Source organism: Xenopus tropicalis, chromosome 1 (genome assembly GCF_000004195.4).
Source record: "Xenopus tropicalis strain Nigerian chromosome 1, UCB_Xtro_10.0, whole genome shotgun sequence".
Lineage (NCBI taxonomy): Eukaryota > Metazoa > Chordata > Amphibia > Anura > Pipidae > Xenopus > Xenopus tropicalis.
The window spans coordinates 41,171,714-41,191,098 of record NC_030677.2 but is presented as its reverse complement, the minus strand read 5'-3'; the positions used below and the strand labels follow the sequence as shown (position 1 = coordinate 41,191,098).

Below are 19,385 nucleotides of genomic sequence, written 5' to 3'. Positions count from 1 at the left end.
ACAACAGCAGCTTTTATGTGTATAATATATTCATTTTGGTGTCTCCTAACGTTCTTCTTCTCTAGGTGAACTTTTCCCACAGCCATGCTAATCCTAAGGCTTGCAGCAGTAATGCACTACAGATGTTTCTAGAGCATGTAAACATTTATTAGGTTAACACAATAAAGGATAAGAAGTGCAGGCAAACATTAAATACCATTGAAAGGGTATATAAATTGTCTCTAACATATGTTATACTTCTTAAAAAAGAAAAACTAAAACGTTTGACCAGTGCAGGGGCATAAATACAGAGAAAGTGAGACCCTGCAGTTGCAGGGGGGGGGGGGCAGAAATGTAGGGACCTAAGTAATGAGTGATTTTAAAATTTATTGGTGCTATGCATGCATATGCTGTCAGTCCCTGCCCTCTATAATTTGTAGACAATGTTTTGGTATTTGTTATGCACTGTGATTTATTGATTTTCCAAGGGAGAAGGAGAATTCCATCGTCATTTCACTCTGACGCAGGGACGCCTGCACTCTATTCCCGTGTCAGCTATTGTTTAAATTCTCTGCAATGTTGGACAGTCACTTAATCTTCTTCCCTTAATCTGTAAACTCAATAGAGCAATTGACTTCTCCTCCTCAAACATTTATGTATGCAGAGCTATATTAAAATAGTAGAATTATATAACCAGAACTGTGCCATTTAGGTAACAAACTTCACTGGTGGGGCAAAATTCCACAATGAAAGGGATACTGTCATAATATTTATGGGGTACTTTTTATTCCTAAATTACATTGTTTACATAGCAAATAATTCACTCTACCATTTAAAATTGTATTCTTGAACCAACAAATGTGTTTTAGCTGTAATATTGGTGTGTAGGCGCCATCTCAGTGCATTGTGCCTGAGTCTGAGCTTTCAGAAGGAGCCAGCGCTACACATTAGAACTGCTTTCAGATAACCTATTGTTTCTCCTACTCCAATGTAACTGGAGGAGTCCCAAGCCGGACTTGGATTTCTTACTATTGAGTGCTATTCTGATCTACTGGGAGCTGCTTTCTTGCCCCCTTCCCATTGTTCTGCTGAGAGGGGGTGATATCACTCCAACTTGCAGCTCAGCAGTAAAGTGTGACTGAAGTTTATCAGATCACAGGTCACATGGCTGTGGCACCCTGGGAAATGAAGAATATGGCTAGCCCCATGCGAAATTTCAAAATTAAACCTTCAAAAAAAAACTATTTGCGTTTTTGAAAACAGATTTCAATGCAGAATTCTGCTGAAGAAGCTCTATTAACCAATGTGTTTTGAAAAAAAAAAACATGTTTTCCCATGACAGTATTCCTTTAAATAAACAATGGCAAATCCATACTGCAACAGAATCCATTTGTAACATTTGCATCAACTTGCTCTGGCAACTTATAATTGTAAGGCTTTTTGTTCATAGCAAACCCATACAAACTGACCCCATGTCAATGGGTGCAATACACGATTGAAGGGTATATAGGCTATTTATAAAACAATTTAGGTCAATATTACTACTTTCTACTTTTTGCAACTCAGTACTTAGTACTCAGGGCCTTGGCACCATTTAGGTCAGCAAGTACAAAGAGCAAATTGCATTTTCAAGCTCTATCACCTTGTCTTTTTCCCCTGCACAAGACATACCTTTTGTCACTCAAAATGCTTCATTATTTCATGAACAGTCTGATAATCCCCAGCATTTTTTTGGTTTGCATTGCTTTAGAAACATTCACTTTATCAAATGAATTGAACTTGAAGACAAAATTGTCCTGATGAAAAGAAAAGTTTATGGGTTCCCATATGGAAACATTCAGTTTCTCATGGAATGAAGTGATATGGATGACAAGCAAAATATAAAGAAGTTGCCTTCCCTTACCTGGTTGTCACAATGTTAATGGGCTGGTGATGGAGTTACAGTGTGGGTTTTAGAACTGACAGGAAATAAAACTGGGTTCATTATAACTTTTCCCAATGCTTTTTGCAGGATATAGTGAGCGGAGCAGGGAGGGAACATGTGGCCCCACAATGTCATCTTCCTAGAAATTTCTCCCCATTTTCTGAACGCGGATTCCCTGGGCAGATCCCTGGCTGTGGAGCTAAACCAAAGATTGCAGTGAGTATAACATTACTGAAACACTGAGCCCAATCTTCATGTTTTACTAAATAATACATATAGATCTACTGAGACAGTGTAATACATATTTTTACCAGGTTTAATAACCCACTTCAGTTATTATAGAGGTTTGTTAATGTGCCTCCTGATTGGTTGCTATAGGTTACTAGATCTAGTGTAAACTTTGACTCTTTTATTACAGAACATGTTATAAACTAGTGCCATCCAGCTGAATTTAAAACTGGGCCTCAAGAAGTTACAGATGGAGGACTTGGTATTGCTAATTATTTCTCAGGAAATGCTAGATTTTTATTTCAGGAGATATTTTGCAAAAGTCAACTACATTTTTTTGAGATATATATCTTTAAATCATTTCATCTCATCAAATATAAATATAGATATAACTACCTGGTGCATCTTAAAAGAAATTTGGGTTATCTAATAAATAAATAGCAAGCGTCAGCTGAGACATTGGTTGATAACGAAGGTGACATTTTAGTCACACAAGTGATGACTGCGCCACATTGGTTGCCATTAAGGAAATGTATGTAAAATTGGAATAGTGAGTCCAACTGGTTCTTAATCCCCATGTAGTCCTGACCTGATGCCCTGGCATTCCCCTATATGATAGAACTTGCTCTAGCTAATAAAAAAAATCTTCATTCGGAAATATTGGACAGCAGGAGTGTAAACTGGGAGTGGGCACCACAAAAGCCCACAGGACATCATTGCAATCTATTCTGATACTCTGCACTACACAAATTGCAAAGACTGTGACATTTATTTGAGATTGAGATTAGGAAAACTGTTAAGGGCTCTGGCACACGGGAAGATTAGTCGCCCGCGACAAATCTCCCTGTTCGCGGGCGACTAATCTCCCTGAGTTGCCATCCCATGCCTTCCCACCAGCGAAAATGTAAGTCGACTTACATTTTCGCCAGTGGGATGGCAACTCGGGGAGATTAGTCGCCGCGAACAGGGAGATTTGTCACAGGCGACTAATCTCCCCGTGTGCCAGAGCCCTAAATGTTTTAAAATGTTTCCCTAGCCAATAGAGTAGGGGGCTATAGGAGAAGGTATATTGTAATGTTAAGTAAATAGCTTGGGTTCTTAATGACCCCATAATGCAGTCCCGTATACCCTCACCTTCAATCACCAGTGCAGTGGAAGGATAAAGAACCCCTGAACCACAAACACAAAGTGAAGAATCACTAATTTTCACTTCTTGCTTGCCAGTTGCCACTGCCTTGAAGATATTAAACAGAAAAAGCATCTGTTGCACTTGAAGTAATCCAACCTAGCAAATCCCTTGATAGTTAAAAACAAACCTATTGGTTATTTTATTGTTTAAATGCTCTTAATAAACCTTAAGGCTCCAACTTTCATGGGCAGACAGTCAGGACAGGAGATGGAGTGGGTTACGTAAGGGGTGGAAGAATGTAAGGGCTGTGGCACACGGGAGATTAGTCGCCTGATATGACATCCCACCGGCAAGAATGTAAATCTAGAGGCAACTTCCGCGCTTGCAGCGACTAATCTCCCCATGTGCCACAGCCCTAAAGGGGTGGTTGGTGACAGACCAGTGACGCTGAGGGTGGGGTTATGATGCAGTAGCCCGTGATCACCCACATTTAAGGGCACATTTACTAAAATCCAATTTTTTTTCTGGGCTTAAAAAAACAATATGGTAAAAATTCAGAGAAACCACGATAATTTCTGAAGTTCTAAAATGTCTCGACAATGCTTTTATTGTTCATACAAAAATATCACAATTGCGTTCTGAAAGTCACAATACTTTCGTGCCAAAAAGTTCATTATGCCACAAAATCCTTTCTGGCTTTGATGCCTTTCATGTCTGACTTTGGAAGCCTTCTATAGGACTCAATGGCACTTGACAGATCAAACATGGCGAAAAGATAGTCCCGAGGAAAGTGTAACGAATTTCAAAATGTTCCTATTCTTTGCGTAAAGTATGTTTTTTTCATGGACAACCACGAAAAAAGTTTGAAAAAAATACAAAATGATCTCAAAATTGTTTAGTAAATGGGCCCCTTAGTGTCAATCAGGGCAAAGTCACCAGAAAAACCTCCGCTGGTGAGTTTCTATAGTTTCAATGGAAATTGTCTTTGAAGATATCAAGCTACATTATTTTTTTATTTTAGTATATTAAAACATTGAAGAATGGAACATGTGATTTTCGCTGGTGTGTGTCTTTCCTCCACAACAAAATGCTAATGCGAATATTCTGTTTGAATTTTTTTCCTAAATAAATATGTGATATGTACAATTCCCAGCCATTATTATAGTATGATTGGCTGCTGTTTTAATGTTAAGAACTGGTGAATATAGCAGAGGGTACATGTTCCTTCCCCCTATTACTATAACTACATAGACATAAACCTAAAGTGATGCAAACATTACAAAATATACATTTTTGAATAATCTTTTTTTAACCTAAAAATGCAATAATTAACTCAAATTAATAAAACATAATGGGCACCTATATCCCACTAAAGGTGATTTATAGGAAACTTGCATAGTTTAGAACTATCATCTGTTCTACTCCTCTTGATTGGTCTTTCTATCCCTACCAAGATTTTTTTTAAAGGCTGCATTGAACAAATAAGCATTTATGACTTTTGCAACTTGGCACAGACTTTTTGTCTAATCACTGAATTATAGTTACATGAAATATGTATATAAGACAATGGGGCTGATTCACTGAAGGTCGATAAAATGAGCGCTATTTATAGCATGCGTTAAAAAAATTTTGCGACAACGCTTGATTCACTAAAAGGATACGCGTCAGAACTAAGAAGTGATGTTCTTTGCGTTATTTAAATTGCTATGAGCGATTTTCTTGTGTTATTTCCCGCCGCGTGTGATATATTTCACCAATTTTACGCATGTACCCATTACTTTCGGAAAACTACTGTTCTGAAAATGACCATTTCCCTGCAAACTGGAGGCTGCATCACTCTAGGGCCAACACAGACTTGAATAAATCCCACTGCAAAGTCCATATTGTGTTGCCAAAAGTTCATGAACCGCAATTTTCTTTAAGTACCGCCTGCCCCAAGTAGCTGTTAATATTCGCACAGATTAATGCAATATTTTTACGTTTAATGCTTCATATGCTTTTGCGAATCATGCATTAGTATTATTTCTATTCGCTAATTAACGCAATGAGTTAGAAATAATGATTTGCGATGATGCATTTTTTTGCGCATTCGATATGTGGACTAATGCATGTGAAATGACTTTGATGAATTGGTACTTATTTTTCGCATGCCTTTTAATGCAAAAAAGCATGTGAATCGGCGCCAATAACTCAAGCCCATCAGCCACCAGTTCGACTAGGTAAATTTGAGATATTTATTCAATTTGAGTTTGTAAATCCATTGAAAATGATGAGTAGAATATGAATTTGATTCGGTTTTTTTATGGATTACATTGAGTTTTTAAATTTGAATTTTTAAATAAATAAGCAAACATTTAAGTTTGGTAAAATTTCGAGTTTATTCAAATTAAAAAAATATATAAAAAATATATAAAAAATAAAAACTCTAAAATTCATAAATTGGAATTTTGATAAATAAGCCTCAAAGTATATCTGTATATAAAACCTTTATTCTTTAAATAAAATTACAAGTTGAATCCAAATAAAATCATAAAACTGCTACAGTCCTACTGTCTATGGTGTATTTTTATTTTTTTACTTTTTAACCACAAATACTTGATATAAAAGGTAAAAATATTGTCTTTCATGGCGTGAGAAGCATGGATTTTATCAGGAGGTATAATAGTGTACACATTTTAAAGGAACCACCTAAAGCCATATCAGATATCCCTGCCTGAATGCAGGAGACAACGGTATTTTATTGCTTTTAATGTTGACATCAAAGACCAAACCCTTCACAAAGGGCAAAATATTTGAACTGTAAATGATGTTTCATATAGAAACCTCTTCTATTCTTAGATTACACCCAATATGAGAATAAGTCTCTAGTCCACCACATACCTGCTTTGTTCTTGCTCTTACAAAGACACTATATTATGCATTATGGACATCAGCCTGGAAATTTGAACCCACTCATTTAGGTTTATTCACATTTCCTGTTTATTTTTGGTCCTCGGGCAAACTGAAAAACCACTTGTGTAACATTGTATAATGCTATAAACCATATTTATAATAAATTGTTAGTGGGTGCAATCAGTGTACTCAGTGACAAAAAGATGGATTTTAGACAAAAGAAATCATTACATATGTGCTGATAGAAATATTTCAGGGTTGTCCATGCCCTTTATCAAGCATGAACATAGACAAGTCCAGATCTAGTCCGATCTGGACTTGTATAAAAATGTTAGGTCACAAGGCTCATTAGCCTCTACTGAGACCTTTATCCACAACACTTCTTGTTCTATTCTTGGTTCAGTAAAGGTATGTGATCTACAACCCTTGCAGGTACCATATCTTAGACCAGCTACCAAAATCTGTTTAGTTAATGGAAGTAGAATCTGATTTTCTTTACAAATTGATTAGTATTGAGATATGCAATGATAGTTTTTCACAAGTTTCACTTGTGTAATCATAGGGTGCATAGGTAACCATAAGGGCATGGGGAATTGTTTTGGATACACAGTGCACACCCCATAACCACCCTTAGTCCATCTATATTGCTGAACAGAATTGACCAATAACACCTAACACAATGGGTTTCCTTTACAAAGGCCCCGGATGCAAGTGGTACTAAGGGGTGCAAAAATATTCCCTTTAGTGCTCATTTACTGAGTGCTTTAATCCACTGCCTTGCTGCTCTGTGGCTTCCTTGCTTGATCATGCAAATTTGAGGGTGGGATGGTGACACCTACGTTCCTTTCTCAGCTTGCCCCTCATGAATACAATACTGCCTAATGCAATCCAAATATAGAGGAGAGCACCATAAAGCAGAATTCTGCTAAAATGCTATTTATTTCAGACCAAAATACACAACATGTTTCGGGCAATGTGACGCCCTTTATCAAGTGTAAGTATTACTTGAACAAGGTGAACCATTTAAACCATAACTCCACCCTCTGTGTCCATTGATTGGTATTCAGAAGTGTCCATCAAAAGTCAAAATTTTCTCATGTGTTGCTTGCCATTCATTCCAATTTTAACACTGTGTTTCATCAATAACATCGATTATAAATCTGTGAAAAATTCATATACTAAACTTTAGAAGTATAATTACAATATAGATGGTCCCCAACCACCCTACACCATATAGAAATTATTAAAAACAAACATAAACTGGCTAAAATATATCTCATATCCAGTGTTATATTACTACACAATTTTAAAATACATAGATCATTGATTGAATAATAATAATGGTAATCACACCATCAGAAATTACTCTTACCCTTATCTTATTGAAGCTACACACCCTGGCGCAAAGGAATTCAAGGCCTGTAAAAAATCAATCATATTTATAAATACATATTACTTGCACATCATAGAAATATTAAAAATCATTATAAAAAGGGTTTCAGACTCCATCTGGAGCTAGAGTATTAAGCTTCTTTATCCATTTGCCCTCAAGTTTCAGGAGATTTTTCTTGCGATCACCACCTCTTACATCCAAAATTACTTCACCGAGAACACACCACCTTAGTTGTGCAGCGCTATGCTTAAACTCAATAAAGTGTCTGGACACCTGTGTATCTGTTTGTGTACTGCCTAATGCATAAGTGCAGGGCTGGGTGCAAACGTGCAAAAAACATTCTGCACCATTTTTTTGTGCTTTGCACCCTTCAACAAGCCTTAAACAATTTATATCCATATCAATTTCCCTTTAACTAAATCATAAAAATGCTCAGTAGGAAGGGATCACATTAGACCCCATATCTGTACCTTTCACCTGGATGTAAAAATCATTCTCAAATTGCAAGTATGTCCTAACAATTTCCAAACATAGCAGCACAACCCTTTCCTGTGCTCCATCACTTCACTCACTATTTCCCAAATCAATGGACACAACCTGAGTACCTGGGTATGGATGATGCAGAATACTGAGTAGCGTTAGTCAGTTTAATAAAGTTGTGCAGAGACATTGCAGGTCATGCTGGGAAAAAGAAGCTGTTAGTGTGACATGCTGATTATGATCAGTTAATGAAAGGGTGCTGGGGCCTAGGCAGCTCAGGTTGTGACCCACTTTAGGTTTCTTTTTTCTCTTTAAAATGCATTATTGAGAGATCCTTGTAAATAATAATTAAGGTACATTGCTTCTTGTCATAACCAAAATGGTAGATACCTGGCGTTACCTTCTCATCAATTACTTCTAATTGAAAATCTAGGAGGAGTGGGTACAGGTTTTTTAATAATGACAAAAAATGGTGTATTTAAAGCAAAGCTTGAGGAAGGCACAGTGGGGAGTGTGAGTTAGTAAGAGCATATAACAAGAGACCTTGTCATGTGGGAAGCCTTTGTTTTTGTTTCTGTGCTGTGGTTAGGTGAGTAATATCCTACTTCTTGCCCAAAATAGATTTTCATGAAATTGTGAATTATGTGTCAAAGAAATGTGTTAATCAGACATATGTCTAGACACTAATTGGATGGCTACAGTGAAAAAATAGGTGTCAGATAGTTGTGTTGATCTTGAGAAAGAAACATGCAAGCCCCAAATCCTTACATGTGATGCAAATGCACCTCTGATGGGAGGTTTAAGGATCTGGTACCCGTCTTCCAAAACAAATTAGAATAGTCGGGAAGATCAGTCTATATTGAGGCCATTAAAGTGCCACCTCAGGAACACTGGAACCATGAAACCTGATGTGTCTGACTACAATCCAATGTAACATCACGTTTCTGGTAGAAAACCATTTAAATAACTGGGGAATGTGGAAGTTACTGTACCAAACAATGGTGGTTGATCAAAGGACAGTAGATCAGTTCTCCCTAAAGATACAGGGACCCACAGTCTTGCTGCACATATGTTGCATTGGTGCACTGAAATGGTCCTCCCCTGACAGGCCTTTCTAGGTCCCTAAGTAACTGGGGACCAAACAATCACATTATGCTAATTTGGCCCAAAACACTTTTGGCAGCTTCCACAGATCTTACAGTATATTTCCAGATATAGTTTGGTATTGTGCCTAACATCCCTGGTATCCTTAGTTTGTTTTTTTTTTTGCAGTCATCCTTTTATTGCAGTCATCCTTTTTTTTTTTTTTTACTTTTTCATCTACTATTAGACATTCCCAGGCTTCTTGAAGTTAGTCTTACCTGACAGATTCCAGATAAAAGACTAAATAGCCTGTTATCTATGATATACATGAACAGGCAGTTTGGTTAGGCTCTCTGACACAAGCAGTTGTCGAGTTTTCATCAAGCTAAAGTCATCAGCTACTTATCCCTTTGAAATGGAGGTAAAATATTTTATTCAGGCTCAAAGTTTTGTTTCCATAGCAATAACATCTTCTGAAATGTGTCTGTGGCTGCCAAACATGAGGTCAGTCTTCTTCGGCCTACAACTCATTCCGTGTAATGACGCACTTGGTAGATGAATATGTCCTAGGCACATACTATTGCAATGACTCCATGTATTTCTTGGTATGTTGTTTATTGAAAAAAATACTCTTACCAATGTCCTGCTTTTACATTTCTATATGTGTGCAGAATGTTGATAGAAGCGCATGTAAAAATAAAAACAATATATAGTGCAAACGAGTAAAAACAGAAAGTATCGATAAATCGGGTGAGAGCTTTAGTTGAACACCACCTTAAATGTGACCCAAGCTCTATATATGTACAAACTGCTCACCAGAATAACGTATCAGAACGCATGTAAACAAAACCCCCACTGGGCTTTTGATTGAAGTGAGATCCAATTCAACGTTGTATATAGAATAGAAAATGAGGCAAATATAGTGTAAAACTATTTAATAAGTATAAAAGGCCCTGCGCTCTGCAGGCTACTTACAGTACAGCAGTAGTGTATAAGTAAAAACAATCGGAGTGTCCTCCAAAGCTCAACGCGTTTCACGTGTTTAACTACACGCTTCCTCAGGAGCAATAAATCAAATCAAATAAATCAAATTTTACATTTCTATACCTCACTATCTATAAACAGTCTACTCCAATCGATTTCATCTCTATGAGCCGTTAAGGCAGAGCTTTCTCTAGCTTGCAACTCTGATTAGTAAAAGTAGAATTCTAAAAACATTGCTTGATGATTTAATAATTTGCTATTGTAATTTGTTTTATAACTATAACCTCATATTCTGCTCACAGCCTGAAACCCAGCCTCGTTCTTTGAGACAGAGTATATACTGTTACTAGAGCCAGACTTGGGTTTTAAGCCTTGAGACCCAATCTTCCCATTCACATTTTTATATTTGTTTAGCCACAAACATTTCTACTTCTACCTTGTACAGTTCTAGCCTTAAGGTGGCCATACACGGGCCAATTCTAGCTGCCGATATCAATACCTTTATCGGCAGCTTTTTGGCCTGTGTATGAACACTAACAACGGGCCTGCCCGACCAACATTTGCCCTGAAATCAGGCAGATCTCGATTGGGCAGGTTTCATTTTTTGTGGACCTCCTCAGCTCTTGATGTGGTCTTGAACTGACGGTGCCTATACCCGCCATCCTAATTTGATTGTTTGTCCCCTTTAGACATTTTGAAATTTACAGAGAGGTCTCTTAAATTCTTTACAGCTGTTTTTTGGAATACCAGGGTTCTGTAAATGCAGACCCCAGTAATTAGTGTCTTTGTTTCCCAATGGATTGCACGGGACTGCAACAGCACTCAATTTTATCCTACCCAAAAAACTAAAAATCCTGTTACATTGCTGGTAGTCTGAATATCATTTGATTTGGACCCTAAAGGAATACTGGCCAAGGGAGGTTCAGATTTTCACTATTCAGATTGATGTATATGTAACCCTTTCTTGGAACATTCAAGTTCAATGCAGCAATGTGTTAGGCACCCCCACTGTATATAATCTCTTACTTTAGACCCCTAAGACCCCTGGGCTGATGCTAAAAATCTGATCTTATATGTTAAAGTTTTGACCCTTATTCTCCTGCTTGCATGTCAAGGTATTTGTGCACTTTAATGTCAAACGAATGCTATTGCAGTTGTACGTTTTGCTGCATCAGCCGCAAATGCTTCCAAAGTTTGTCATTGTGATATTTACGTATCATTCCCTGTCCTATTGACATAGCCCACTGGAATTACCGTCAACTTGAAGGTGCCAGTAACTCTTGCACACGATGTAAAATAAATGTTGAAACAGGAATCAACACAATTGTACCATACGTCTTTGGATTATAAATTGCTACATTCTTTTTTAACCAATGATATTGATAGTTATTTTAAATGACAAGCTGTATGTAAATTACATTCTTCTAAATATATTCTCCCAGATTACTGTTATATATGGGGCTGCAAAATATTAGCACTTGTGATCAGAGGGCTGCCACAGAAGGCAGTAAAATAGCAGTTTAATGCATATCAGATGATATCTTGTCACAACAACAGAAAGCTATTTAAACTTTTCTCATGGGAATGGTTTTGATTTAGGAGCTGTAAAACATTCCTCATATGTACAACATAAACACATGCATTCTACATCATAGCAAATAGCCAAGACATAAGTATTGTTGCAACTAAGAAGAAGGGGTTACCTAAACTGTTATTAAATCTTAAATTCTTAAATTTCCATCGACTTTTACAGATAGGGTTACACATTGCCCATTTGTGAAACCAACTAAAATCTTGGCTCTGGCGAGCAGGAGTGATTTTCCCTTGTTCACCCTCTGTCTGTGCTTAGTACCGGGGATGAACTGGCAGTTGAGCCCCAAGGCCCCGCTGGTGTAGTCCTTGGCAGGATTGTGTGCAACAATTCCAGAAGCAGCAATATTTCCAGTACAGGTCAATAGGAAACATTTGGTTCTCCTGTTCTTCTTCATAAGTATTTACAAACTTCAATGTGTATACAAGTTGAAGGGAAATATATAAATATATATAAAATCCCAAAAGAAAGTGGTCTTCCCATTGCAATCATAACAGCTTTGTCTCCTTTTGCAGTACAGGTATGGGATCGTTTATATGGAAACCTATTATCCAGAAAGTTCCAAATTATAGGAATATAGAATCCTTTTTAAGCAAATTATTCTGATTTTTAAAAGTAAAAATAAAACAGTACCTTGTACTTGATCCAAACAAAGCTACATGAAACAATATTGATGGTAAAACAATCCTATTGGGATTATTTAATGTTAAAATGATTTTTAGCGTTCTTAAAATCTGGTGATCCAAATTACAGAAAAATACCAAATCCAGAAAATCTCAGGTCCCAAGCATTCTGCATAAAAGATCCTATAGCTGTACTATTATCAACATTTTTAGCCAGTGACCATTCTTTTAGAAGTGCCTCCATCTCTTAAATGTATGTATGTATATCTTTATTTATAAAGCGCTACTTATGTACGCAGCGCTGTACAGTAGAATACATCAATACAAACAGGGGGTTATTAAGATAATAGATAAATACAAAGTATTACAATAAACACAAATAAATAAAAGATACAGTTGCAATAAGAGAAGAGTCGAAGACACAAGAGGAAGGAGGTCCCTGCCCCGTAGAGCTTACAATCTATATGGGAGGGTAACTTACAGACACAAATAGGCAAATATAAGTGCTGTAGGTCACAGTGGGTGACAGTACAATATAAGTGCTAGCTCCCAGATCAGGTGCTGGGTGAGTGCTCCAAAAGGTAGTCTTTAAGTTTAGTTTTAAAAAGACTGAGGGAGGATTCTCTCCTGGAGGAAATCAGGGAGGGCATTGCAAATGTAAGGGGCAGCCAGGCAGAAAGGAGGAGAATTCACAGAATTCTGAACTCTATATTCTAGAAATTACAATTTCCTGAATATTATCAAATATTATGCTAAACTAAGAATTATGCCTCAGCTAGATTTGAAATGAATGATGTGCATTATCAAAAACAGAAAGTATTTTTCAAAATACAGCTTCCTCTCTCTATAACCATCTTATTGTGGCACCGACACATCATATACCACTGTCACTACTAAACATACAATAAAATACGTCACAGAAGTTTTCCTGTATGTGAATTGTTTTTTAAGACTTTTAAAGTGTTCCGGCATTTCATTTTTATTCTATTTTTCTATTGATGACAAACAAGTCATTTTTTTAAATACTGTAAATAATACATTTATAGTGCCCTTTTCATAACTGTGCCACATTTCCAGGAGAGGATGTTCTCGGGTTTTACAAATAAGACTCATCTGTATGGTGTATTGGGCTAAAAGATGTATATGCTATCATATCTACTAATACTGCAGGCAAAATGGAAAGGTTTTAGATGGGGGTCTTCACTTCCTTTGGATCAACTAGCAGTTAGACAGGCTTAATTTATATGAAAAGGTTAAACTCAATAGATGTGTCCTTTTCAGTGTTTTACTATGTTATGTTATGTTTATGTTATATATATTTACAGTAGAGCCAACATATTCCGCAGAGATGTTATTTACATCAGACTGGCAATCTGAGGGTTGTACCAAATGCCAGAGGGGCATAGACATAGACAGTCACTATTTATTAGACTGTTAGGGGGCCATTTGGGCCTTTGTGTAAACAAAAAACCTGTTTTGAATCCCAGTCCGGGCCTGGTCTCTGTCTCAGTGGAGCTTACAGTCTAAGGTTACTAACACATTTACACACACTATGAGGGTGATATATCAACACTTTAATTTTAATTTTTTTCCACAATTTGAATTTTATTGCACAAAAATTCACAAATTCGAATTATACTTTCAAAAAATGTTTGGTATTTATTAAGCACAAAAACTCGAATGCTAGGTTTTGCTGTGAAGAAATGCCCATAGACTCCAATGGCTATAAAAGAAATGTCGCCCATTGACTTCAATGCATTTTGTGAATTTTTGATGGGACAGATTCGCCCACCACTATCCAGCATCTAAAAGCTTGTGAGTTCATGTAGAAATCAGTTGAGATGGGCAAAAGTCAAGCCATTTAATTAGTGCCCTTGTTGAAGTTGAATCCAGGACTCCATCTTTTTAAGGGTGCCGTGGGCATCTTTTACTGATCCAGAGCAAAATGATGGGTCAGCTAATGTGTGTGAGACGCACCTCAGGCTTTCACGCACTGTCTGCATCATAAATATTAATGAAATAATCATAAATGAGTTGTCAGACCCTTCTCTAACCCTGCAGAAATCTGGCTTACACAAAACAATGCAGCAAGGTAACGTTGATTTAGCTGTGTATGACCCATTTTATCCAAAATATACTAGAAAACTTGATAAATATGAATAGTTATCAGAAGAAAGTGAGAAAAAGACTTTTAGTGCAAATGCTTTTGATAGTTCTAAGGTTGTAGGAAGCCATCCAGTTAATTTGAAATATATATGCTTGTTCTACCTTATGCTGGGTTTTGATGAATAATAATTTTCCTAATAAAATCAGAATAATGGAAATAACTGTGACAGCTATTACTTGAAGATAAGCCTAACATTATTTTATATATGTTTAGATATGACAGAATAGTGTTAACTGGCCATCAAATTAGATCCTTATTAAGCTCCTGCAAAGAAATATTTAGCAATTTGTGTGGCAGTGTGGAATGTGAATATGTATATATATATTCTCTCTCAAACATATGTTTCCAAAGATCCCATGTTTATCTTCATATCTTTCTATTTTCCACTAATAGTGTGGGAGGCAGAACTCAGAGCATCCAGATGTTAAATCCTCCAGGGCCACATATAGAAAACTATTTTGATGTGGGTGGGAGTTAACGACAGACTTAGAAATGCAGAAGAATTTGAGGTTTTTTAGCCTTGCAGGAAAAGCTCATTATTAACCCAATTTTACAAACCAATTTTTATCTGATAGGTTTTTTTATACAGGCACATAATACAAAATGCAAAGTTTTAGAAAGGACACCAAAGGGTTATTTAAACTTAGGGCTGTTACTAAATCCAAGCAATGTAGTAACATGCAGATGTACAGAATGACCAGTACCTATCCCAAATCCTATAGACCAGCATTTTCAAAGTATATTGCAAGCTGCATATGGTTTTTACATTGGCATTTAATTCCATAGTACAGGTATCGGACCCCTTATCCGGAGACTCCATTGTCATCAAATAATGCACATTTTTAAAAATTATTTCCTGTTACTCTGTAATAATAAAACAGTACCTTGTACTTGATCCCAACTAAGATATAATTAATCCTTATTGGAGGCAAAACAAGCCTATTGGGTTTATTCAATATATAAATGATTTTTAGCAGAAGTTATGGAGATCCAAATTACAAAAAGACCCCTTATCCAGAAAACCCCAGGTCCCGATCATTCTGGATAACAGGTCCAATACCTGTACAACCAAACAATGTATACTGAAATAGCAATTTATATGCTTGGTGTTTATGTTTAATAGGTGTCAGATAGATAGATAGATAGATAGATAGATAGATAGATAGATAGATAGATAGATAGATAGAACATAGTAATTAGATTATAGATTATAGATACATTGAATTAATCCCTTCAGTTCAATTGCCATATGTCAGTGACCATTTGTCGCCCCCCTTACACTAATATCTTGTTGTTGTCTTTTCTGTTAATTTGCTTTTCTTATAATTAGTTATCATGAATTTCAGTGAGAGAGTGGCCTGTAAATTAGAGTTTGAAAATGCATAACACAGTACAAGTTCTATTGTTTTCAGCTTCTTTTAAAAACTCTGTGGTATCCAGACCAGACCTAATGGAGCATATATAAATGAACATAGAAAAATATTCCTATGTGTGTATTTGTGTGTATATAATGCATTAGTTTATATTGAACTAATTATTTATATCAAAATTTTGTGTGATATGTTACAGTTCACTGGTTTATTAGAGACAATTGGCATTATGCTGTATAGTGACCACAGTGTATATTGACCACAGCATTAAGGAATATGTTTAGTAAGAATAAACTCTATCCCCCATTTATAATAAGGAGCAGTAACTCACAGCAGCCAATAAGATGTTTTCTTTTAAACAGGTGACCAGTGAATTCTACCTGCTAATTGGTTTGCTAGAGGTTACTGCTCCTGGGCAAACTCAGTCATGCTCATTTATTAACACTGGGCAAGTTTGCACATGGGTAGTAACCCATAGCAATCAAGTGATTGGCTTGTATTTTACAGCTGCAGGTAAAACAATAAATGCAACAATGTGATTGGTTGCCATCGGTTAAATTTGCCCAGTTTATTGGATGCCATGGGTTAAATTTGCCCAGTTTTGATAAATGAGCACCTGTGCCTTCTATAACATAAGCCCCATAGTCCCACAGAATGGTTAAATTTCCATATCAACTGGTTAATACAACCCTTGGTTATAGGTATAGGCGTCAAACCCGGGGGGGGGCAAGCTCACAGTCTGAACCTAAGATTATAGAAAAACATATAATATTATTATCTGCAAGTCTTCAGTGTTCTGATCCCCTGTATCTCCTATTTACCTTGCAGACAATGCCAGCTATTTCTGAAAAGGAGAGGGCTGGTAAGTACACTTCTTACTATATATCTTTAACTTTATTTATATTCCTAGATTTTTGGCACCACTGTGATGTTTTGAGTTTTTAAAATTGAATTATTTGTATTCAGTCAGAGACACGATAAAAGATGTGACACAGGACATAGGAAGTTACACAGGATAAAGCTCTAAGAAAAATGGGATAAGAGAGGATATATAGCCAGGATACAGGATGCAGAACTCAGGTTGAGACAATAATTTAAACTGGGAGGATATAGAGTTCCATGACTGAAAAGTGGGGGAATTACTATTAAACAAGCATTAATTCCAAGAGGCGAGGATGTTATATGAAGTTTAGAAGTGTTTGCAAGCATATTTAAGATGGTTATAGGATAAGATGGTACAGTATGTGTAAGTTATCAACATTCCAAGGAGAAGTTTCGTACTAGTGTGGCTTTTCCGACCCACCTATTCATTGAAATTATATTGTAAGCTGGGCCTGTATTTGCAGATCTGTTTTGTGAACCTGACATTGTAAACAATCTAATTTATCATATTGGCATCACCGACAGCAACCATAACTTTCTCTAATAGGGGCTATCTCTTTTTAATTTCCTTCTTTTATATTCCCATTTGCTGCATACAGTAGAGTTTAAGGCCACAGGCAATCAGTTATAATAGATCTTGGAGACCCACATTAAATCCCTCATGACACACAGTGTAGTGAAGGGCTTGAAGGAATGGCAACTTAGTAGGGGGGGTCTAAGGGATTCATTGCTTTTGCCAGCTTAATGCTTTCCAGTTCCTTGAAGCAGTGGGAGTAGCAGTGATGCCAATTGTCATTAATAACACTAATAGGGGTTTAGGTGAGATATTTATGAGTGTCAGTGGGCCCTGCTCTTTGTTGTCCAAAAGGCCAACGTAAACATGTACCATTTCACCTCTCAAGGCACCTCTCAAACATGTACCTCTCAAGGCAACTTCCGCGATTTTGGGGAAATCGCGGCACCATGTATGCCATGGCCCGCGACAATGGAGAAATTGCGGAAGTTGCCTTGGCGCCGCGTATGCCATCCCACTGGCAATTTACATTTTCGCCGGTGGGATGGCATTTCAGGGAGATTAGTCACCCGCAACAAGGGAGATTTGTTGCGGGCGACTAATCTCCCCGTATGCCAGAGCCCTTAAAGATTCCAGTCTGACAAAATCAGTGAGTGTACATTCAATAAATAGTGTGGTTATTCAGGGCATCAATAGACAAAAGCACAATAATAATTACAGTATATTATCTCAGATCCCAAAAGTAGTTTGTAGTCCCCCTGGCATGTAAACAACCAGATGCAGGTATATTTGTCTGTTTATATGGCAGTAGCAGACTGAGGTTTGCAGTATTCCATGAAATCTATACTGTATCTAATCAGGTTTGTGTTTTGTATTGTGCAGCTCAGACTTGTCAAGATGTGTATAAACCACATGCTTTTACTTTGTGTATCATGATGATGATTTCAGTATTTATAAGTCAGTAATCTTCCCAGTGATTATTAATGAGGGGTAAATGTGCGACAGACAGAATAAAGAAATCAGCTTGTAAGAACTTACAGCCTTTAGGAAGAGGAGGCCTTGGCCGGCAGCTGGTATTGGTTACCAGCTCAAGAGATGTAAATCAGTAGCAGTGGTAGTTCTGAAAACACTGTGCCATTCGTAAGCATCTGGTACCAGTTTGCAAATATTTAGAAGAACACAAGATTTAAATGGTGCGCAGAAGTTGTGAAAAAAGATCTTGACTATTAGAAACATGTGCAGTGGTGATGATCTGGGGGTGTCTTCAAGCGCAACATATGGTACTTAATCTGTTAGTGAGCTTAACACCATTAATTGGGCAGAAGTAAATGTATAGGCGTGACAGAACTTTTTAAATGTGTAAACTTACTTTAACCACGTGGTTTTCATATATGTGAATATACATAGTCAATAGTTCATTTAGGCACTGACACATTTTCAGTTACAGCGGGCCTGGGTGTAGTTCATAATTAGAGGCAACCAATCGAATTGTATTAGGGGCTTATTTATCAGTTTTTCAATTTGTGAGTTTTTTTCTAATTCAAATAAACTCAAATTTAAAATGCTTGCTTATTTATTAATAAGGAAAACTTGTTTGAATAAAAAAAACTCGAATATCTAAAATTTTTGAGTTTAATTTGAATATCTCAAATTGAAAATATGGCTTGCTTTGCCTAGGACAACTCCCCTTGACTTCTATATAAACTCGCAAGTTTTTAGATGCCGAAGTTTACCTTTGAGGTATCGGGTTTATAGCACTTAATAAATAACAGATATGAGTTTTTGAACTATAACTCGAATCTTAGTGCAATAAACTCGAATCGAGAAAAAAATTCTAATTCAAATGTTGATAAATCACCCCCTAAGAGTCTGCATTTGTGGAGCTTTTGGTTCCAGCAGTGGGTGTTTAAATAAAAAAATCAATAGTAGAACCTTGGCAAAAGCTGGGGACCCAGGCCGGGCTAAGTTTCGGGACAGGAATGAAACATAGCCTGCCAATAAAAAGTGATCAAGTGACTGTTGGAACCTTGGTAAAGGCTGGGGACATGGCTGAAAGCTAACAATTCAGTGCTGGAACATTAAATCCTGTGAGTGTGGGCTGTTATTATTCAGTTATAGATATATTCTATACAGTAAATACCTACAC

General features: G+C 36.8%; 1 protein-coding gene across 1 annotated transcript in view; it reads left to right on the top strand.

Moving 5' to 3' along the window:
* Positions 1-16,862, top strand: part of LOC101730958 (rho GTPase-activating protein 7-like) — a 65,212-nt gene extending 48,350 nt beyond the window's left edge. Inside the window, exons 4-6 of the mRNA XM_031904670.1 lie at positions 1,991-2,119; positions 16,672-16,705; positions 16,810-16,862. Coding sequence (XP_031760530.1) covers positions 1,991-2,119; positions 16,672-16,705; positions 16,810-16,862 — 216 coding nt within the window. The remainder of the gene's footprint in view (positions 1-1,990; positions 2,120-16,671; positions 16,706-16,809) is intronic.
* Positions 16,863-19,385: the final 2,523 nt, after the last annotated feature.